The sequence below is a fragment of the Notechis scutatus genome, chromosome 3, assembly GCF_049901735.1.
Source record: "Notechis scutatus isolate UNSWTSFEM ecotype Mainland chromosome 3, rNotScu1.2, whole genome shotgun sequence".
NCBI classification, from domain to species: Eukaryota; Metazoa; Chordata; class Lepidosauria; order Squamata; family Elapidae; genus Notechis; species Notechis scutatus.
This window is the reverse complement of record NC_142011.1, coordinates 2,894,361-2,917,083: the sequence shown is the minus strand read 5'-3', so window position 1 is coordinate 2,917,083 and position 22,723 is coordinate 2,894,361. Positions and strand designations below refer to the sequence as shown.

General features: G+C 45.4%; 1 protein-coding gene and 1 long non-coding RNA gene across 2 annotated transcripts in view; one reads left to right on the top strand and one right to left on the bottom strand.

The window, feature by feature from the left end:
- LOC148131055 (uncharacterized) overlaps positions 1-5,049 on the bottom strand; it is a 65,386-nt gene extending 60,337 nt beyond the window's left edge. Inside the window, exons 1-2 of the long non-coding RNA XR_015749092.1 lie at positions 4,912-5,049; positions 4,393-4,489 (exon numbers count right to left, since the gene is read on the bottom strand). This is a non-coding gene — a long non-coding RNA (uncharacterized LOC148131055). The remainder of the gene's footprint in view (positions 1-4,392; positions 4,490-4,911) is intronic.
- A 453-nt stretch (positions 5,050-5,502) lies between these two features.
- Positions 5,503-22,723, top strand: part of HCK (HCK proto-oncogene, Src family tyrosine kinase) — a 60,938-nt gene continuing 43,717 nt past the window's right edge. The window contains exons 1-2 of the mRNA XM_087959025.1: positions 5,503-5,553; positions 20,330-20,601. Of these exons, the coding sequence (XP_087815151.1) occupies positions 5,503-5,553; positions 20,330-20,601 (323 nt within the window). The remainder of the gene's footprint in view (positions 5,554-20,329; positions 20,602-22,723) is intronic.

Sequence of the window (22,723 nt, the reverse complement as noted above, 5' to 3'; positions counted from 1 at the left end):
TGCGTTATGGGAAAAGAGGTCACATCGCAAAGGTTTGCAGAAGCAAACAAAACTCCAAACCCCGACAGGCCGAATACCAGTCTTCAGGATTCTTCGGCACACCCCGAGACAAGCTGAATCACCAATGGGGAAGCCACTCCTACAGAAACAAACCGTCCACCACTTCCACCAGGCGTGAAGAAACCAGGCGGGAAGAGACCCACCAAACAATTACCATAGGCCACGCTACATCCCTTGATGCCGGGAAAATCCGAGTAGAGGTCGCTATCGAAAACAAACCTTGTGTAATGGAGGTGGACTCAGGATCATCCCTCTCGATGGTGTCCTGGAAGATGCTTCAACAGCTCATTCCAACAATTCGCCGCCAAGACCTAAACCCTCAAAGGGTTATCCTCAAAGATTACCAGGGTAACCGAATTCCCGTTGTCGGGTCCCGCCGATTCCAGGTCTCTTTCAAGGACCGCACCGTCGCACTGCCACTGACTGTCGTGGACCGCGACCGGCCTAGTCTTTTAGGCCTTCAATGGTTCAGACCTCTTCGAATCACAGTAGCCGGAGTCCACCGTGCCGAGAGCAACGATTGGGAGGAAGCCCTCATGCAAGAATTCCAAGACGTTTCGCGAACGGACTAGGCAAGTACAAGGGGACCCCGATCTCATTTAACTTGAACCCGAGGTAGCACCCATCCGCCTTAAGCCGCGTCGGGTGCCGTTCGCCCTGAAACCTAAAATCGATGAACAACTCGATAAGCTAATAGAACAGGGCATGCTGGAACCCACCGACCACGCCCGATGGGAAACCAATAGTGACACCTATCAAGCCTGATGGGTCACTGAGAATTTGCGGAGACTACCGGGCCACCTTAAACCACGCACTTCAGCAAAGTGCGTATCCAGTGCCGGTAGTGCAACACCTGCTCCATTCCTGGGTGGCGGGAAAGTTTTCGCTAAACTAGACCTAGCCCAGGCATATCAACAATTGCCTGTAGACCCGGCCACCGTGGAGGCGCAAACTATCGTCACGCATAGGGGCGCATTTAAATGCAACCGGCTCCAGTTCGGGGTGAGCGTCGCTCCAGGAATTTTTCAGAGCTTAATGGAAAGGAATAAGAGGGGTCGTACCGTATTTCGACGATGTGCTCATCGCCGCCCGAACAGAGACATTCTAGAAAAACGACTCCGCATAGTGTTACAAAGGTTCCAAAACTGAGGCCTCAAAGTTAAAAAAATAAATGCCAGTTATGTACCAAAAGGGTGGAGTTTTGGGATACCTCCTGGACAGTCAAGGAATCCATCCCACTGAGGACAAATTAAAGGCAATTAAGAAGGCCACCACTCCAAGGAACAAGGCAGATCTACAGGCGTTCCTTGGACTTATCAATTTTTATAACGTCTTTTTACCCAATAAAGCAACCGTAGCTGAACCATTACATAGACTCTTAGACAAAAAAGCAACGTGGGTTTGGGGACAACGTGAACAAAACGCTTTCCAACAAGTAAAGAAATTGCTAACTTCTGATTCTGTACTTATGCAGTACAACGAGACTCTGCCGTTAACTATTACTTGTGACGCCTCACCTTTTGGGGTTGGAGCAATCCTGGCCCACGTATTACGAACGGAGCAGAAGCTCCCGTCGCATTTTTTTCACGAACTTTAGCTAAAGCCGAAAGAAATTATAGTCAGCTGGATAAAGAAGCTTTAGCTATTGTGGCGGCAGTTAAAAGGTTTCATGAGTATGTGTATGGGCGTGCGTTTACAATAATTACTGATCATAAACCACTACTGGGGATTATTGCGGGTAATAAACCAACCCCGTATATATTGTCCCCCAGAATGACCCGCTGGTCTGAATTCTTGGCGGCGTACAATTACACCTTGCAACACCGCCGGGGAAATCAATTCTCCACGCTGATGCATTGAGCAGAACACCACTTCCAGAATCAGTTGAAGATCCAGCCCCTACCATCACAACGTTGCAAATTGAGACTCTACACGCGCCGCCATTGACGGCGAGAGACATTGCTCTCGAGACAAAACGAGATCCGGTCCTGCAACACCTCCTACGCTGGGTTGAGCATGGGTGGCCAACAGACCAGCTATCACCTGAATGGGCGCCGTTTAAAGCACGCCAAACCGAACTGTTTTCTCAAAAGGGCTGCATCTTGTGGGGCGATAGAGTCGTAATCCCGAGCAAACTGCAACGAACTGTTTTAGCGGTATTGCACGACGGACATCCGGGCATCGTGCGGATGAAAGCACTTCGCGAAGCTACGCCTGGTGGCGGGAATCGACAAAAGAATCGAGGCCTGGGTCGCTACTTGTCAACGTTGCCAAGGCGTCAGCAACGCCCCACCTAAAGCAAGCCCAACCGAATGGGAAACTCCGAGAGGACCATGGTCCCATATCCATATTGACTTTGCGGGGCCTACAAAAGGCACACTTTCCTTATTACAGTCGATGCCTATTCAAATTGGCTCGAGATCCATCGAATGAGCACAACTACAACGGACTCAGTTATCAAAAATTAAACAGGTTATTTGCCACACATGGTTTTCCGGACGTCCTCGTCTCGGATAACGCCCACAGTTCACAGCATTACCATTTGAACAATATCTTGCTGACGGGGCATCCGCCATGCGCTGACTTCGCCCGCGCACCCTGCGGCGAACGGGCGTGCAGAGCGCATGGTACAGTTTGTAAAAAAGACCCTCCACAAAATGGAATTCGGAAACATCGATGAGAAAATCAATCGGATTTTATTATTGCAGCACATCACGCCCACAGCGTTACCAACAAACGCCCGCCGAACTTCTTATGGGGCGGAAACTACGATCGCACCTCGACCGGCTCCACCCGCATACGCACCGAAAAACCTTTCGGCTCCAGCAGCAAATGCCGGGAATTTAAGGTAGGCGATTTAATCTTTGCCAAAAACTTCTCCGGCGACCCTTTATGGATACCCGCAACCGTTACCCACCTCACTGGGCCTAAATCTTACCGCCTGCTAACAGACGATGGGAGGGTGTGGAAACGCCACATAGACCAACTCCGTTCGAGATTACTACCCAGCGCCCATGGCTCCCCGGGTTCACCAACTGAGGGGGGAGGAAATATCGAGGAAATTGACTTCGATATGACGGATAGCAGGCCAACGGAAAACCTACGGCCCAGCGAAGTACCGGGGAATTGAAGCGGGGAGGGAGTTGACTATTCCATGGGACTTGAACATGGGGGAAACCGAACTGCGTAACCCCGAAGAAACACTGATTGGCGGAGACAATAACAACGGAAGCAGCACGGAATCACCGTGCAGCGAAACGGAACTTAATAAAGATCATCCAAACGCTCCACCGGAACCGGACTTGAGAACAAACCCGGTGGAGCCACGGAAATCATCCAGACAGACCAAACGGCCTGTCTATCTTGAAGATTTTGTTACAGCTCCCCTCAAACGGAACCCAAGGGGGAGGGGTGTTGTGAATGAATAAAGTAAATAAACCCAAATGCAAAGTAGGTTTTGGAAGCCTGCACATTTGATTGGTCCTTGAACAGCGAACAAGGATTGGTTCATAAAAGCCCTGATTGGCCACACTTAGGACACTTCCTATTGGTTATTGGTTTGGACCTTATGCACTATTATTGGTTAATAGGGTAGCAGCCAACCCTATAAAAGGGTTACTGCTGCCCATAGCCTTGCTCTGTTCTGTTCTATTTACTGTTAATAAAGAGCTGAAGTCACTGGTCAGATGTCTGGTCTCCATTACTCTCCGAACTTAACACCCAGGATGAGATGGATCTTTGAGAATGTTTTGAACTTTCTTAAGGCAGCGGGAGCTATGAAGCTCTTCCAAAGAGGGGAGAGGGCAACCCATGATCTTCTGGGCAATGACATTCACCCTCTGGAGTGCTTTCCTATTGGCCACTGTGCAATTGGCAAACCCTACACAGGTGCGCACCCAGTCCACCTCATCTCGGTAAGCAGTCCCACCACTGTTGTATCATCTGCAAATTTAGCAATAGTACTACTAGTGTGAGCGGGAATGCAGTCATGCACATAAAGAGTGTAGAGTAAGGGACTCAACATGCAACCCTGTGGTGTACCAGTGTTCAGAATAAGGCCTGAAGAGGTATGATTACCTAATCTGACCCTCTGTGAGCGGCCAGACAGGAAATCCATAATCCAAAGGCAGATTGAATTAGAAAGTGCAAGGTCCAGAAGTTTAGACACTAGTAGTCAATGTAGAAGAATTGTGTTAAACGCAGAACTAAAATCCACAAAAGGCATCCTCTCATAGCCCCTCCTGCTTTATACTGCTTTATAGTGCTTTTACAGCCCTCTCTAAGCGGTTTACAGAGTCGGCCTCTGACAATCTGAGTCGTCATTTTACCCACCTCGGAAGGATGGAAGGCTGAGTCAACCTTGAGCCAGTCAGGATCAAACCACTGACAGCGAGTAGTGAATTAGCCTGCAGTATTGCATTATCAACCACTGTGAGAACAAAGAAGGAAGGAAGGAAGGAAGGAAGGAAGGAAGGAAGGAAGGAAGGGAGGGGGAGGGAGGGAGGGAGGGAGGGAGGGAGGGAGGGAAGAGAGGGCATAAAAAAGAAAGAAAGGAGATAAAAAGAAAGAAGAGAGAGAGTGAGAAAGGAAGGACAGAGGGAGGGAGGGAGGAAGAGAAAGGGAAGGAAGGAAAAAGACAGTGAAAAAAAGGAAGGAAAGAAAGACAGCAAGAAGGGAGGGAGGAAGGAGAATGGGGAAGAAGGAAAGAGGGAAGGAGGGAGAATAGGAGAAGGAAGGAAGGAAGCAATAGCACTTAGACTTATATGCCGCTTTCACAGTGCTTTACAGCCCTCTCTAAGCAGTTTAGAGTCAGCCTCTTGCCCCAACAATCTGGGCCCTCATTTTACCCACCTCGGAAGGACGGAAGGACGAGTCAACCTTGAGCCTGGTGAGATTCGAACTGCCAAATTGCAGGCAGCCAGCAGTCGGCACAAGTACCCTGCAGTACTGCGCTTCGACCGCCGTGCCACCGGGGCTCATATGGCGCAAATCCTTCGTGCCGGTGCTTCAACGCCTCCTGTTCAAAAGAAAAGATGGTTCCCCCTTTTCCTCCTCCGTCCTTCCCCCCTCCCCCAAATCAAATTCTAAACTTAGCACCCGTATCATCCTCGGATTTGCATCGAAGCCACCAGCCCCGAGCAATTTGCATCGGGAGAAGGAAGTAACTTTTCTGCAATTCAGGGAAGAGGCTAGGCTGGCTGCCAAATGAGCGGGAGGATGGAAGTGGGGGTGGGTGGGTTCCCCTTGGACACCTGGCAGCCAAAGCCACCCAGGTGGGGGTCAAGCAAGAATTGCCACCTGGGGGTATGGAGGTGACTGTTGCAAGGGGCTTCCGGCGTTTCGCAAAATTAGCTTTTTTTTTTTTACATCCGAGCAGAAAACAGTCTGGGAACAAATTTTTTATTTCCCCGAATTATTTACTTAGCCAAAATAAATGCAGGGATGGAATTGGAGCCCGTGGCCCTGTTTCTCAACTTGGACAACTTTGAAGAGGTGTGGACTTCAATTCCCAGAGATGGTCGAAGTGGAGAAACCCTGGTCTAGAAAGATAATCTTGCAGATAATCCAGCAAATTATGCAGCCCTGTGCCAGCCCGATAGTTGGCAATTCAGTGTTAGGAGCACTTTTGTAGAATAGAATAACAGAGTTGGATGGGACCTTAGAGGTCTTCTAGTCCAACCCCCTGCTTAGACAGGAAACCCTTATCCCATTTCAGACACATCATTGTCCAATCTCTTCTTAAAAACTTCCAGCGTTGGAGTAACTATAATTTCCAGAGGCAAGTTGTTCCACTGGTTGATTGTCCTCATTGATAGGCATTTTCGTCTTAATTCCAGGTTGCTTCTCTCCTTGGTTAGTTGCCATCCATTGCTTCCTATTTTGTCTTCAGAGGCTTTGGGAAATAGCTTAAACCGCCCCCCCTTCTTTGGGGCAGCCCCTCAATTATTGGAGCATTGCTATCATGTCTCCCCTGGTCCTTCTCTTCATTAAAGTCGACCTACCCAATTCCAGTCCCCTAATCCTCTTTGTTGCTTTTATCTTGGTTTCTGCTGGTGGTATGAATGAAAATATTTGCTTTTCATTGCATTGCATTGTAATCCCATCGGTTCTTCAGCATCATTTTTTTAAAAAAATACTTTTTATTAGCGATTTTAACAATAGTCAAAGATAATACAAAGTGAAAGGACTTCAACCTATTCAGATAGTGCTCAATTTACAATCGTTTAGTGCATGGGGTCTCCATTCTTGGCAACTTTAAGCCTGGTGGACTTTAACCCCCAGAATTGGGGAATTCTGGGAGTTGAAGTCCACAAAGCTGGCTGGGGAATTCTGGGAGTTGAAGTCCGTAAAGCTGGTTGGGGGATTCTGGGAGTTGAAGTCCACAAAGCTGGCTGGGGAATTCTGGGAGTTGAAGTCCGCAAAGTTGGCTGGGGAATTCTGGGAGTTGAAGTCCACAAAGCTGGCTGGGGGATTCTGGGAGTTGAAGTCTGCAAAGCTAGCTGAGGGATTCTGGGAGTTGAAGTTCGCAAAGCTATCTGGAGTATTCTGGGAGTTGAAGTTTGCAAAGCTGGCTGGGGATTCTGGGAGTTGAAGTTTGCAAAGCTGGCTGGGGGATTCTGGGAGTTGAAGTTTGCAAAGCTGGCTGGGGATTCTGGGAGTTGAAGTTTGCAAAGCTGGCTGGGGATTCTGGAAGTTGAAGTTTGCAAAGCTGGCTGGGGATTCTAGGAGTTGAAGTCCACCAGGCTTAAAGTTGCCAAGGTTGGAGATGCCTGGTTTTCAAAGCCAGAATGGCACTGAAAAAAGTGACTTACTGCCATTTTTCACACTTTATGACCGTCGCTGCATCCCCGTGGTCACGTGATCAAAATTAGGATGCTTGGCAACCAACTCGTATTTATGACGGTTGCAATATGCCTCCGGGGGTCTTTTGCGACCTTCCAGCAAGCAAAGCCAACGGGGAAGCCCGATTCACTTAACAACCAGGTTGCTAATTTAACAACTGCAGCGGATTCCCTGAACGGCAGTGGCCCTGAAAGGTTGTAAAACGGGACCAAACTCACTTAGCGATTGTCTTGCTCAGCAGCGGAAATGTTGGACTCGATTTCAGTCATAAGTCGAGGAGCCCTGTTCTCCTTTCTAACCTGCTGACTCTGGGCTTCCCCCCCCCCCAAGGTGGTCGTGCGTTTCCTCCCTCCCTAAAGAAGCTTCGATGAGTCGGGTTTCATCTATGCCTGGGAATTGCAGGTGACAAATCCCTACCACGTTTCCCCAAAAATAAGACCCTGTCTTATAATTTATTTTGCCACCAAAACAAGGCACCGGGTCTTATTTTCGGGGGATGTCATCCACTGACTAACCTCACTTGCATGCATTGCCCCCGGCCTCCTTTTCGCTGTCAGAGGCCTTCAGGAACTTCTTCTTCTGCGGCTGGCAACTTTCCTGAAGGCCTCTGCATCCCATAACTGAGCTCTGGATCGATCCTGAGCTTTGCCATCAGCTCCAGAGGCCTTCAGGAAAGCCTGGCCAGCCTTGCCGGCTGCAGAAGGAATGGGCCAGCAAGGCAGGTGTCGGGGTGTGCGAGGCCTGGCTACAACTATCCAAAGGTAAGTAACAGATAACAGGTAATCAGAGTTGGAGGGGACCTTGTAGGTCATCTAGTCCAATCCTCTGCAGGACACCCTACACTATTTCTGACAGATGGGAGTCCAACCTTTTCTTGAAAGTCTCAAGTGGTGGCACGTCCATAACTTCCAAGAGCAAACTGTTCCATCGGTTGGTTGTTCTCGCTGTCAGAAGTAGTGGGGCACTGAATGTTCTTTCTGCGCCGACTCAGGAAGCTCAAAGTGCCCAAAAGGAGCTGCTGATCCAGTTCCACAGAGGGATGATGGAGTCTGTCATCTGCACCTCTGTCTGGTTTGGCTCTGCAACCCAACAGGAGAGACACAGAATTCAGAGAGGAATTGGGACTGCAGAAAAAACAATGGCTACCAACCTGCCTTCCATGGAGGACCTGTATCCTGCACCAGTCAAAAAGAGGGCTGTGAAAATATCTACAGACACTTCACATCCTGGACATAAATCTGTTTCAACTCCTTCCCTCAAAACGACACTACAGGGCACTGCACACCAGAACAACTAGACACAAGGAGAGTTTTTCTCCAAATGCCATCACTCTGCTAAACAAATAATTCCCCCAACACTGTCAAATTATTTACAAAGTCTGCATTACTATTACTATTAATCTTCTCATCACTCCTTATCACCCATCCCCTCCCACTTGTGACTGTATGATTGTAACTTTGTCGCTTGTATAATTACGATTTATATTGACTGTTTCCTAGTATGATTTGATTGCTTGTTGTACCCTATGACTATCATTAAGTGTCATACCTTATGATTCTCGACTCCTGATGAATATATCTTTTCTTTTATGTATACTGAGAGTATTTACACCAAGACAAATTCCTTGTGTGTCCAATCACACTTGGCCAATAAAGTATTCTCTCTCTCTCTCTCTCTCTCTCTCTCTCTCTCTCTCTCTCTCCTCCCTCCCTCCCTCCCTCCTCCTCCCTCTCTCTCTCTCTCTCTCTATCTATCTATGCCTATCTATCTATCTATCTATCTATCTATCTATCTATCTATCTATCTATCTATCTATCTGTCTGTCTGTCTGTCTGTCTGTCTATCTGTCTGTCTATCTATCTATCTATCTATCTATCTATCTATCTATCTGTTATCTATCTATCTATCTATCTATCTATCTATCTATCTGTTATCTATCTATCTATCTATCTATCTATCTATCTATCTATCTGTTATCTATCATCTATCTATCTATCTGTTATCTATCTATCTATCTATCTATCTATCTATCTATCTATCTATCTATCTATCTATCTATCGATTATCTATCTATCTATCTATCTATCTATCTATCTATCTATCTATCTATCTATCTGTTATTTATCATCTATATATCTATCTATCTATCTATCTATGTTATCTATCTATCTATCTATCTATCTATCTATCTATCTATCTATCTATCTATCTATCATCTATCATCTATCATCTATCTATCTATCTATCTATCTATCTGTTATCTATCTATCTATCTATCTATCTATCTGTTATCTATCTATCTATCTATCTATCTATCTATCTATCTGTTATCTATCTATCTATCTATCTATCTATCTATCTATCTATCTGTTATCTATCTATCTATCTATCTATCTATCTATCTATCTATCTATCTGTTATCTATCTATCTCATCTATCTATCTATCTATCTATCTATCTATTATCTATCTATTCATCTATTATCTATCTATTCATCTATTATCTATCTATCTATCTATCTATCTATCTATCTATCTATCTATCTATCCATCTATCTATCTAATCTCTCTAGCTATGTCTATCTATTTATCTATCTAAGTATCTATCTATCTATCTATCTATCTATCTATCTATCTATCTGTTATCTATCATCTATCTATCTATCTATCTATCTGTTATCTATCTATCTATCTATCTGTTATCTATCTATCTGTTATCTATCTATCTATCTATCTATCTGTTATCTATCTATCTATCTATCTATCTATCTATCTGTTATCTATCTATCTATCTATCTGTTATCTATCTATCTATCTATCTATCTATCTGTTATCTATCTATCTATCTATCTATCTGTTATCTATCTATCTATCTATCTATCTATCTATCTATCTGTTATCTATCTATCTATCTATCTATCTATCTATCTAATCTCTCTAGCTATGTCTATCTATTTATCTATCTATCTATCTATCTATCTATCTATCTATCTATTATCTATCTATCTATCTATCTATCTGTTATCTATCTATCTATCTATCTATCTATCTATCTATCTGTTATCTATCTATCTATCTATCTATCTGTTATCTATCTATCTCTCTATCTATCTGTTATCTATCTATCTATCTATCTATCTATCTATCTGTTATCTATCTATCTATCTATCTATCTATCTAATCTCTCTAGCTATGTCTATCTATCTATCTATCTATCTATCTATCTATCTATCTATTATCTATTATCTATCTATCTATCTATCTATCTATCTATCTATCTATCTGTTATCTATCTATCTATCTATCTATCTGTTATCTATCTATCTATCTATCTATCTATCTATCTATCTATCTATCTATCTGTTATCTATCTATCTGTTATCTATCTATCTATCTATCTATCTATCTATCTATCTATCTAATCTCTCTAGCTATGTCTATCTATCTATCTATCTATCTATTATCTATTATCTATTATCTATCTATCTATCAGAAGTAGTAGGGCAGCTCCACCACCACCCACCCCCACCCTAGCTTAACTTTGAGGGGTGGGATCTGAATTAGGGCTCATATTGGGCACACATGTAAAAATCAAGCTAAGGTTTACTTTCAGGGTAGGTCATATTTTCGGGGAAACAGGGCACTGCTACGTTTTCTTTTGAGAAAGCCCCGGTGTGGCCAAAGCTGGGTAGAATTCCTGAATTTCACAACCCCTGCAGAAATGAAACCAGAAATCTTTGCTTTACAGAATTACGGAAGAACTTCATTGGAAGGGACCTTTTTGTAACTTTCTCATAATTGTGAACTTCCCTTATTTAACACCAAACGCTTCTAAAAGGCAGGAACAGCTTTGTTTGCCAGACTGAGCTCTCTTCAAAAAGGTCCGTGACTGCTTTTCCTCACACTGTGTTTTTAAGAGAATAACAGAGGGGTAAGGGACCCCAGAGGTCTTCTAGTCCAACCCATTGCTCAGGCAGGAGGCCTTATACCATGCCAGACAAATGGTGGCCTAGTCTCTTCTTGAAATCCTCCAGTGATGGAGCACCCACCATTTTTTTAAAAGAAGAGATTGGACAATCATTTGTCTGAAATGGTACAAGGTTTCCTGCCTAAGCAGGGGGTTTGACTAGAAGACCTCCAAGGTCCCTTCCAACTCTGTTTGTCAACTCACAAAACATGGGGGCGGGTGGAGAGAGGTGGGGCCAGCCAGGAGCACGATTTGCTGGTTCTCTGAACTGCACAGAATTGTAACAACTGGTTCTATAGAACCGGTCTGAACCGGTAGAATCCCACCTCTGAAACCCTCCTCGGCCCAAGCAGGAGACCCTACACCATTTTTGACAGATGTCAATCCAGTCTCTTCATTAAAGCTTCCGGTGATGAAGCTCCCACAACTTCACTTGATTGTTCTCACTTTCAGAAAATTCCTCCTTATTTCCAGATTGAATCTCATAAAACATTTTGCATCCACGTCTTATAGTTGACAACAGAAAGAAGGGGGGGGGGGAGTTTCAAAAAGCAGGCGGCAGTGTGGAACCGAAAGTACATTCCATTCATATTTTCTTCAAAGACCGATTCGATGACTGAAACTTCTGCCATGAAAAAAATGTAATTGGAAAGCATGATGGATGACTCTTGGCTATGGACGTGTTTCATTGGATGATACACTCAGAGGGGTGAGGGGGGGAAAGCAGGATCAAGGGTGACGGCGAATTACGTATCTCAGAGTTGGCTACGCCCAGGTTCGTGCCAGACATAGAATGGTAGCTTCTAATAAATCCTCTTTAGTTTGGGGAGTGTGACTCGAGGCTCATGATTTAATTGGAGTAACTGCCGGAACCCTGACATTGTTATTCTATTATTCTGGAGGCAAGCTATTCCACTGGTGAATTGTTTTCGCCGCCAAGAAATTTCTCCTTATTTCTACAGTATATTAGTCTTATCTTTGATTAGTTTCCACCCGTTGCTTCTTGGCCTGCCTTCGGGTGCTTTGGAGAAATAGCTTGAGCCCCCCCTTCTCTTTGGGGCAGCCCCCCAATTATTGAAGATGCTATCATGTCACCCCTGGTCCGCTTCTTTTTGTTAGACATACCCAATTCCTGCAACTGTTCTTCAGATGTTTTCACCTCAAACCCCTAATCTTTGTTGCTCTTCTCTATGCTTCTCGTCTGCAATTTTCCATCCTTTACGAGTTTTATGGGAGCCCATTGTGGTCTCTTCCATGAAGCCTGGCTCAGTGATGAAGGCCTTCATGCAATCTGAGAATTTAGCATCCTCTACCCCACCACTTCATTTTCTAACCCACATTTCCGCTCTCCATCTACTTGGATAGTGCGATGACCCGGGGGTGTGACACAAAAATAACACAGTCACAAAAATACAATAAATTCCCTTTAATGCCTCCGACTTGGGCCCCAATGTCCAATGATCTTTGGCTAGATATCAAACTCTTCCAAAAACAATCTTTGAAGAAAAGAAATGCAGTCTGGACGCAAAGTAAAGATAATTAGAAATAAAAAAAAACCAACACAAACCACACTGAAGTAATTAACATGGCAGACCAGGATGATAAATTTTAGAGTTCCACAAGATAATGTAGCAACCACAGTTGGGAGAACGCCAAAATCCAGGTAAGCCTCGACAAAGATAATGCATGCTTTGCTTCCAGCAAGGAGCTGTGTGCAAATGCCCCACTTATATCCTGTTTTCCCAGCTGCAACTAATGAAAGGGATCAGGGCCTTTTTCTCTCCCGTAAGCCACTTTGCTCCCTTCTCCATTCCTCCCTGTGTGCCCTAGGATGAAGAGGGGGTTGCCCTGGGTCTTCCTCTGAATGCCCAGCCGGACTGTGCCCTTCCCCCGTTTCTTCCACAGCCACCGGAGCCACACTCCCACTCCCTGTCAGCTGCTCGACCTCCTTCTCAGAATCACACTCCAACAAGGGCACGATAGATAGTCTCCTGTGGCCTCCATGCCATCAAGCACACTTCAGGCATGGTGGCGGACCACCAAAGTACCCCCAGCTCTTGCCATCCAGAAGGATCTAGGTGTCAGAATTCCAGCGTTCGCCCTAATTAAATCATGAGCCTTGAGCCAAACTTCAAAAAACTTCAAAGAATTTATTAGGAGTGACACGCTGGCATGATCTGTATGAAGCCGACTCTGAGATACATAATTTACAATCACCGATGACCCTGTTTCCCCCATCTCTGGGTGTATCATAATTCAGATTGTCCAATGGACCACATTTAAGGGGTAGGTGTCATCAATCATGCTCTCCAATAGAGGATTTGGGGGCCCAGAATAACTGGTTGCCTCAGTTACAGTCTTGCTAGCAGGATTCCAGCAATCGCCCTAATGAAATTATGATTCTCGAGCCAAACTTCGAAAAGCTTCAAAGGATTTATTAGAGGTGACATCCTGGCCCTGCCCTGTATGAAGCCAACTCTGGCCTACATAATTTAACTGTCACGTGTGACCCTGTTTCCCCCCTCCCCCCTGGGTCTCTCATCAACCAGATTCTCCCATTGAGCACCTTCACAGGCTGGGTGTCGTCATTCACATTCTCCAATTAAATTTATTCCCAGGCAAAAACTCTGGTAGCTTAGTTACACTCTTTTAAAGAGAAGAGTTGGAATGTACTTTAGCTTCTAAACTGCTGCACAGCTCTTCCAGATTTCCTTCTCCCCCCCCCGCCTTTTTTTTATGGCAACTACTAAAATAGGCCTAGGATTGTTTTATGAGTTGACATTCAGCTCCTCTCACTTCTTGAAGGTGACCTGTATAAAGCAAAACTGAGATAAGCTTGGAATGTTCATTTGCTGTCTACTCCTTCAAGGTTCTCCCATCCACCCCCTTCGTATGGCAATTTGGAAACCGGCATAGGAATATTTTATGAGTTGACATTGAGCTTCATTGAGTCAACTTTCCCTGGCTTCCCATGATAGATGACCCTCAACTTCTGAATCTGGTGCCCAACAGTCTTTTGGTGACGTGTGGTTAGCCCCTTGATTAGAGAAATGTTTTTTACTGGACTATTTGTCTGGGGTTAATCCCTGCTTACCTGAATATTAAGTGCTAGAGCCGGTGCCAGGATTCCAGCAATCGCCCTAATGAAATCATGATCCTCGAGCCAAACTTCAAAAAGCTTCAAAGGATTTAATTGAGGCAACATTCTGGCCCTGCCCTGCATGAAGCCAACTCTGGCCTACTTCATTTACAGTCCCCTGGGACCTTGTTTCCCCCCATCCCTCCCCCCCTGGGCATCTCATAAACCAGATTCTCCCATTGAGAACCTTCACGGGCTGGGTGTCATCAATCACATTCTCCAATTAAATATATTCGCAGGCAAAAGCTCTGGTAGTTTAGTTACAGTCTTTTCAAGATAAAGAGTTGGAATGGACTTTCGTTTCCAAACTTCTGCACGGCTCTTCCAGATTTCCTTCCTCCCCCCTCCCGCCTTTTTTATGGCAACTACTAAAATAGGCCTAGGATTGTTTTATGAGTTGACATTCAGCTCCTCTCACTTCTTGAAGGTGACCTGTATAAAGCAAAACTGAGATAAGCTTGGAATGTTCATTTGCTGTCTGCTCCTTCAAGGTTCTCCCATCCACCCCCTTCGTATGGCAATTTGGAAACCGGCATAGGTACATATCTGATATTAGCACAATTGAGAAAGTCCAGAAATATTTCACAAGAAGAGTTCTCCACTCCTCTACTCGTTGTAGAATACCTTATGCCACCAGACTTGAAATTCTAGAACTTGAAAACCTTGAATTACGCCGTCTTCGGTCTGACTTAAGCATGGTATATAAAATCATACATTGCAATGTCCTACCTGTCAATGAATACTTCAGCTTCAACCATAACAACACAAGAGCACACAATAGATACAAACTCAAAGTTAACCGCACCAAACTTGATTGCAGGAAATACGACTTCAGCCACAGAGTGGTCAATGTCTGGAATACTCTACCCGACTCTGTAGTTTCTTCCCCAAACCCCAAAAACTTTAACCTTAGACTGTCTCCTATTGACCTCACCCCTTTCCTAAGAGGCCTGTAGGGGGCGTGCATAAGCGCACCAACGTGCCTACCGTCCCTGTCCTATTGTTTCTCTTATTCTTTTATTTTTCTTATATGTACCCATTTCATGTATTCACAACTATGTATACATTTATACTTATTATCTTGTAAACAATTGGCAAATCAAATAAATAAATAAAAATAAATAGGAATGTTTTATGAGTTGACATTGAGGTTCATTGAGTCAACTTTCCTGGTGGCTTCCCATGATAGATGACCCTTAACTTCTGAATCCGGTGTCCAACAGTCTCCAATTTTTTTTGATGGCTCTGCAGAATTGCAGAATCACGGAATGACCTCTTGCCTACTTCTTGTTTGAAGATGACATTGCTTAATTTGAGTTTCCTGCCAGTACAAGAACCCGTGGAGATGGGGCGGGGTGACCTGAAAGATGCAAATTGCCAGACTGGAAAATTCCTCCTTGCCTTGCGTTTGTTAGCCCCAAATGAACCTTGTGGGTTTTTTTTTTTTCAGCCAAACTTTGGTTCGGAAATGAAAGGGTGTCACATTCCATGCAAAGTTACAACTCCTTTTTCTCCGAACGTGTCCCGATTCTGCCTTCTTTCCTGGGCTCTCTGTGGCCTGGTCCATCAAGGCTGTTCTGATCCAGATGGGTCAGGACCCTGCCATCCGTCAACACCAGAAGAAGGGTGTGTCTTCTGTAATAGGCAATGCCTTTGCCAAGACGTAGAAGTGGGCTTGGCCTACACCTCTGTTTCTCGGCTTGGCTGCTTGAAGATGGGTGGACCTCAACTCCAAGAATTCCCCAGCCCTTGTGAAGTTTTGGAGTTGGCACACAGATCTTCAAGCTGCCAAGGCTGAGAAACACTGATCTAAGCATCCAATGAAGGTCTGGGTCTCCTCTTCCTCCTCCTTCTCCTTCTCTTCCTCCTCCTCTTCCTCCTTCTTCTCCTTCTTCTCCTCCTCTTTCCTCTTCCTCTCCTCCTCCTCCTCCTTCTCTTCCTCCTCCTCTTTGTCCTTCTCCTCCTCCTCCTTCTTCTCCTTCGCTCCTCCTCCTCTTTCTCCTCCTCCTCCCCCTCCTCTTTCCCCTTCCCCTCCTCCTCCTCCTCCTCTTCCTCCTCCTCTTTCTCTTTCTCCTCCTTCTTCTCCTTCTCTACCTCCTCCTCCCCCTCTCTTTCTCCTCCTCCTCCTCTTTCCCCTTCCCCTCCTCCTTCTCCTCCTTCATCATCTTTATATTCATTAAACATGAAACTCAGTCCACTGGATATTTTAAAATGTATCCCATATATCATTGACTGGCGCTGATGGTTGATACGGGTTGCTGCCAGTGTCCTAGGTATCAACCAAATATTTTCTTAAAATGCACGATGTTCAGAGTAGCACCTTTTTTTTTTTTTACAGTTCCACTGGTGTTATTGCAGGAAGCTGCAATTTCTTGGTGAATATTATTGTTGTTGTAGTTGTTATTATTATTATTACAAAGCACCTGAGGGCAGGTCAAGAAGCAATGGGAGGAAAGTAATCAAGGAGAGAAGCAACCTAGAACTAAGGAGACATTTCCTGACAGTGAGAACAATGAATCAGTGGAACTGCTTGCCACCAGAAGTTGTGGATGATCCATCAATGGAAGTTTTTAAGAAGAGATTGGATAACCATTTGCCTGAAGTGGTGTAGGGTTTTCTGCCTAGGCAGGGGGTTGGACTAGAAGACCTCCAAGGTCCCTTCCAACTCTGTTATTCTATTCCTATTAACTCTTATTCATTAAACATGCAACTCAGTCAACTGAACAGTAAAAATTATTAATTATTATTATTATTATTGTCTTTTCTTCTCCCCCCCCTCTTCTTCTCTTCTCCTCCTCCTCTCCTCCTCCTCTTCCTCTCCCCTTTCCTCTCCCCCTCCTTTCCCTTCCCATTTTCTTTCTCCAATTCTATCTTCCTTCCTTCTCCTCCTCCTTCTCCCCATCCATCCATACTTCTCCTCCTTCTCCTTCTCCCCATCCATCCACTCTGCTGGCTGGGGGATCCTGGGAGTTGAAATCCACCTGTGCTGGTTGGGAATTCTGGGAATTGAAGTCCAGGCATCTTTAAGAGCCCAACAATGTTCTAAGGACTGCAGGGTGTGTGTCTGTCATGTCTGCCATTCCTTGCGTTGGTTTCTGACTCCCAAGCTTCCTTAATATCAGCTGGAAAGAATATTTAAGAGGAAAAAAATGAATCAAAAGGGCAAAATTCAAGGACACTTCACATCACTGCTGCTATCCTCCTCATAACGGCATTTTTCTCCTCTCTGTTTGTTGTTGTGTGTATCGAGTATTCAAATCTGTGTGTGCAGCCTTATTTGAATGTTCAGTTTGTTATTATAGCCAGTTGGTGCAATTTGTTAGTTTGCATAAGAGACGGGGTGTTTCAAAACAGTTGCATGCTTTCATAATACAGCGATTACACACACGCAGCGGTGTGGCAAACTCACCACCATACTGATCTGTTAATTTAACTTCTGGGATAGTATAGTATAACCAGCTTTTAGGCCATTTTAAGACTTGTGGACTACCACTCCCAGAATTTAATACAAGCCTTGGCTGTAGCTAATACTATCCTTGGTTGCATAAACAGTGGTGCGGAATCAAAATCAAGGGAAGTGTTAGTATCGCTTTACAAAGCCTTAGTAAGGGCACACCTGGAATCCGGCATCCAGTTTTGGTCACCACATTACCAAAAGAAAAAAGAAAAAGATGTTGACACTTTGGAAAAAAATGCAAAGAAGAGCAATGAAAACAATTAAAGGCCTGGAGACAAAAAAAATATGAAGAACTTAGCCAATCTACAGAAAAGAAGGACTGGGGATGACATGAGAGCAGGATTCCAGTATTTGAAGGGTTGCCCCAAAGAAGATTTGGGGGTCAAATTATTCTCCAAAGCCCCTGAAGGCAGGACAAGAAACAAGGGATGGAAACTAACCAAGGAGAGAAGCAACCTGGAATTAAGGAGAAACTTACTAACAGTGAGAACAATTAATCAGTGGAACAGCTTGCCTCTACAAATTGTTGGAAGTCCATCACTGGAGGTTTTCAAGAAGAGATTGGAGTGGACAGCCATTTGTCTGAAGGTATAGAGGAATGCTCTTCAAACTTGACAGCTTTAAGACTTGTGGGACTTCAACTCCCAGAATCCCTGAGCTAACATGACTGAAGGAGGAATTCTGGGAGTTGAAGTCCACAAGTCTTAAAGCTATCAAGTTTGAAGACCCCTGGAATAGATAGAGAAAGAGAGAGAGAGAGAGAGAGAGGATAGATAGATAGATAGATAGATAGATAGATAGATAGATAGATAGATAGATAGATAGATAGATAGATAGATAGAAAGAAAGAAAGAAAGAAAGAAAGAAAGAAAGAAAGAAAGAAAGAAAGAAAGAAAGAAAGAAAGAAAGAAAGAAAGAAAGAATAGAGCAAGGGTCTTCAAACTTGGCAAGTTTAAGACTTGTGGACTTCAACTCCCAGAATTCCTGAGCTAACATGACTGGAGGAGGAATTCTGGGAGTTAAAGTCCACAAGTCTTAAAGCTGTCGCGTTTGAAGACCCCTGGTATAGAGTCTCCTGCTTGAAGGGGGGTTGGACTAGAAGACCTCTTAAGGTCCCTTCCAACTCTGTTATTCTGTATTCTGACAGGGGGTTGGACTAGTCCAGGGGTCACCAACCTTTTGGACCTCAGGGACCACCAAACTCATAATTTTAAATCCCAGGGACCCCTAATATGAATTTTGACTGACAGTGGCTTGTTGACGTTGGTGGGGGAGAGAGAGAGAGAGAGAGAGATCTGATCTAACCTCTCTCTCTCACACACACACACACACACAAGCACAAACACACAAGAGGCCAGGGTTGGCATTCAAATTCCTTAACAACTGGTTCTTGGGTGTGGCCTAATTTGTGGGTGTGGCTTGGTGGTCATGTGACTGGCTGGGCATGGCTTGTATGTAAATATTACAAATATTTATATAAATATTGAATTTTTTATTTAAAAAAGAGCAACTTTTACCCAAAATCAGGCAAAGCAGGAAGGCAGATTGAGTTGCTCACAGAATCACAGATTCACTTAGAGATCTATCTATCTGCCATCGGCTAGCTGAGTCTGCAACTGAATAGTAGAAGCTTCAGTCCTAAGAAAGGTTCGGCTCTGCTTAAAAGCAGAGCAGAAGATCTAAAGACGAGCTAGAAAGCAAGAAATCCAACCATTTCCTGCTTTCTAGCTAATCTAAATCTCCCGGCACAGCAGAACAGCTGATGGTCAGGGGAGGAAAAAAGGAAAAATAGCAACTTAGCAGGCAAGTTTGCCGGGTAAGGAGTGAGTGGGTGGGGAGGGTTCCCACTGGCCATGTGGGTGGCACAGCTTTGTGTTCCTCACGGAGCCTGGATTAATTGCTTTGGGGGTGCTCTGGGGGGGGACATTTCTCTACGGACCACCAAAATTTTCTCACGGCCCACCAGTGGAATCATGGCACCGTGGCCCACTGATTGGCGACCACTGGGCTAGATCAGGGTCCCCAACACCGGTCCACGGACCGTCCCGTGGAACAAGTCCTACCGGGCGCTGGCTTGCTGGGCGCCATCTTGTTTTGATGAAAAAGTGCTTCCGGTGAGCTTTTCCGGTAGAAAGCTCACCGGAAGCACTTTTTCATCAAAACAAGATGGCGGCAGCGTTCAGTGAGCTTTTCCGGGTAGAAGCCATTTCTACCCGGAAAAGCTCACCAAAGTGCTGGCGCCATCTTGTTTTGATGAAAAAGTGCTTCCGGTGAGCTCACCGGAAGCACTTTTCATCAAAACAAGATGGCGGCGCCAGCTGATGTCGGTACCGGGCCGCGCCATAAAAAGGTTGGGGATACCGGGCGCGGCGTAAAAGGTTGGGGATCACTGGACTAGATGACCTCCAAGGTCCCTTCCAAGCTCTATTCTGAATTGATCACCAAATTCCCCAGCCAGCCATGAACTCCACAAATCTTAAAATTAGACGACTGGACTCGGAATTTAGTTGGAAAGGGACCTCGGAGGTCTTCTAGTCCATCCCCTTGCTCAAGCAGGAGACCCGGCTGGACTAGGCCATTTCAGACAAGTGAACTCTCCTGTCTCTTCTTCAAAACTTCCAGTGATGAAGCACCTACAACTTCTGGTGGCAAGCAGTTCCACTGGTTAATTGTCCTCACGGTTGGAAAGTTTCTCCTTAATTCCAGGTTGCTTCTCTCTCCATGATAAGTTTCCATCCATTGTTTCTTATCCTGCCTTCGGGGGCTTTGGAGAACAGAACAGTTTTGGAAGGAACCTTGGAGGTCTTCTAGTCTCTCCCCCGGAAAGCATTCCCCCCCCCCCGTTTTGCATGCGCGATCCTTAGAATGCGCGCAGCTCCCCCAGCTGTGCGCACAGCCGGCCGGCCAGAAGGCGCCCGTGGCCGCCGCTTCCTGGAAGGAGGCGCGGCCGTCGTTGGGTCTGGTTTCCGTGGCGGTTCCCGGCGCTGCCCTCGCAGTCGAGCCTCGCTGGCCGTCGGGGAGGATCGCACCGAGGCTGCCGGGGATGCGCCAGGTTAGGCGGCGGCTCCACTGACCGCGGGGAGATCGGAGCGCTTGGGAAGCGCCGTCGGGGCAGCTCGGAGAGGAGAGTCGGCAGGTGAGCGGCGCGGCGGGAAGGAAAGAGGGAAGGGAAGAAAGAGAGAAGGAAGGAGGGAAGGGAAGGGAAGAAAGAGAGAGGGAGGAGAGGGAGGGAGAAGGAAAGGTGGGAGGGAGGGAGGGAAAGAAAGGAGAGAAGAAGGGAGGAGAAAGGAAGGAGAGAGAGTTGAGGAGGGAGGGAGGGAGGGAAAGAAGGAAAGGAAGGAGGGAGATGAGAGAAGAAGGGAGGAAAGAGAGAAGGAAAGAAGGTTAGAAGGAGGAAGGGAAAGGAAAAAGAAGGAAGGAGGGGAGGGAAGAAAGAGAGTGGAAGGAGAGAAGGAAGGAGGAAAGAAATGAGAGAAGGAAAGAGGAGAGAAGGAAAGAAGGTGAGAAGGAAAGAAGGAAAGGAAGGAGGGAAATGAGAGAAGAAGGGAGGAAAGAGAAGGAAAGGAGGTTATAAGGAGGGAGGGAAAAGAAAAAGAGAGGAAGGAGAGAAGGGAGGAGGAAAGGAGGGAGGGAGGGAAAGAAAGGAGAGAAGAAGGGAGGAAAGAAGGTGAGAAGAAGGGAGGAAGGGAAGGAAAGAAGGAAAGGAAGGAGGTAAAGGAGAGAAGAAGGCAGGAAAGAGAGGAAAGAAGGTTAGAAGGAGGGGGAGAAAGAAGAGACAGGAAGGAGAGAAGGGAGGAGGAAAGGGAGGAAAGAAGAAGGGAGGAAAGAAGGAAGGAAAGAAGGGAACAAGGTGAGAAGGAGGGAGGGGGGAAAGGAAGGAAAGGAAGGAGGGGAATGAGAGAAGAAGGGAGGAAAGAAGGTTAGAAGGAGGGAGGGAAAGGAAAAAGAAGGAAGGAGGGAAGGGAAGAAAGAGAGTGAAATAAGAGAAGGAAGGAGAGAAGGAAAGAAAGTGAGAAGGAAGGAGGGAAAGGAGAGAAGAAGAGAGGAAAGAAAGAAGCTGACTTAACAGCTGTCTCACTTAGCAAGAGAAATTTTGGGCTCAATGGTGGTCATAAGTGGAGGACTACCTATGTTATATAAAACCATTTTTTTTCTCCCTCCATTGAAAGAACCAAAAAGCAATCATTTTGTGATAATATTTCTTGTTTTCAGGGTTGTTTAACTCGCTTTCAGTGTTGTCATCTTGTTTAAGATGAGCGGACTTCAACTCCCAGAATTTCCCAGCCAGCATGGCTGGCTGGGAAATTCTGGGAGTTGAAGTCCACCAGGCTTAAAGTGGCCAAGGTTGGAGAGAGACCCCTGTTCTATTTAGAACACTTGGCGATTTTTCACAACAGCGACAACAAAAACCTTTGCTAAAATGAATATTACCGGCCCAGGGTGACACCCAAGAGAAGAAGGTTCAGAAAAAGGAAGTTTACCAAAACAAAGAAAAGAAAAAAAAGGAACATGAAGATTGGGAGGGGTGTGTGTGTGTGCAAAGAGATGCAACTCAGAAAGAAAAGTGACTTTTAAAGAAATGGCCACAAGTAAGCTGGACAGAGAAGTGGTCAGACCACAGGTGATAAGCAGATTAAAGAGGAAGGGAAAGGATAGCATGATAGTCCTGTTGCAGTATTTGAGGGGCTGCCACAGAGAGGAGGGGGTCGAATTATTCTCCAAAGCACCTGAAGGCAGGACAAGAAGCAATGGATGGAAACTCATCAAGGAGAGAAGCAACCTGGAATTAAGGAGAAATTTCATGACAGAGAGGACAATTAACCAGTGGAACTGCTTGCCACCAGAAGTTGTGGGTCCTTCATCAGAGGAGGTTTTTAAGAAGATACTGGACAACAATTTGTCTATTGGTTGATTGTCCTCACTGTCAGAAAGTTTCTCCTTATTTCTATGTTGAATCTCTCCTTGTTCAGTTTCCATCCATTATTCCTTGTCTGGCCTTCAGGTGCTTTGGAGAATAGCTTGACTCCCCCTCCTCCTCTCTGGGGCAGCCTCTCAAATATTGGAAAGCTGCTCTCCTGTCTCCCCTGGTCCTTCTCTTCACTAGACTAGCCAGGTCCGGTTCCTGCAACCGTTCATCGTATGTTTGAGCCTCCAGTCCCCTCATCATCCTGGTTGTTCTTCTCTGCACTTTTTCTAGAGTCTCAACATCTTTTTTTATAGTCTGGTGACCAAAACTGGATGCAGGACTCTAGGTGTGG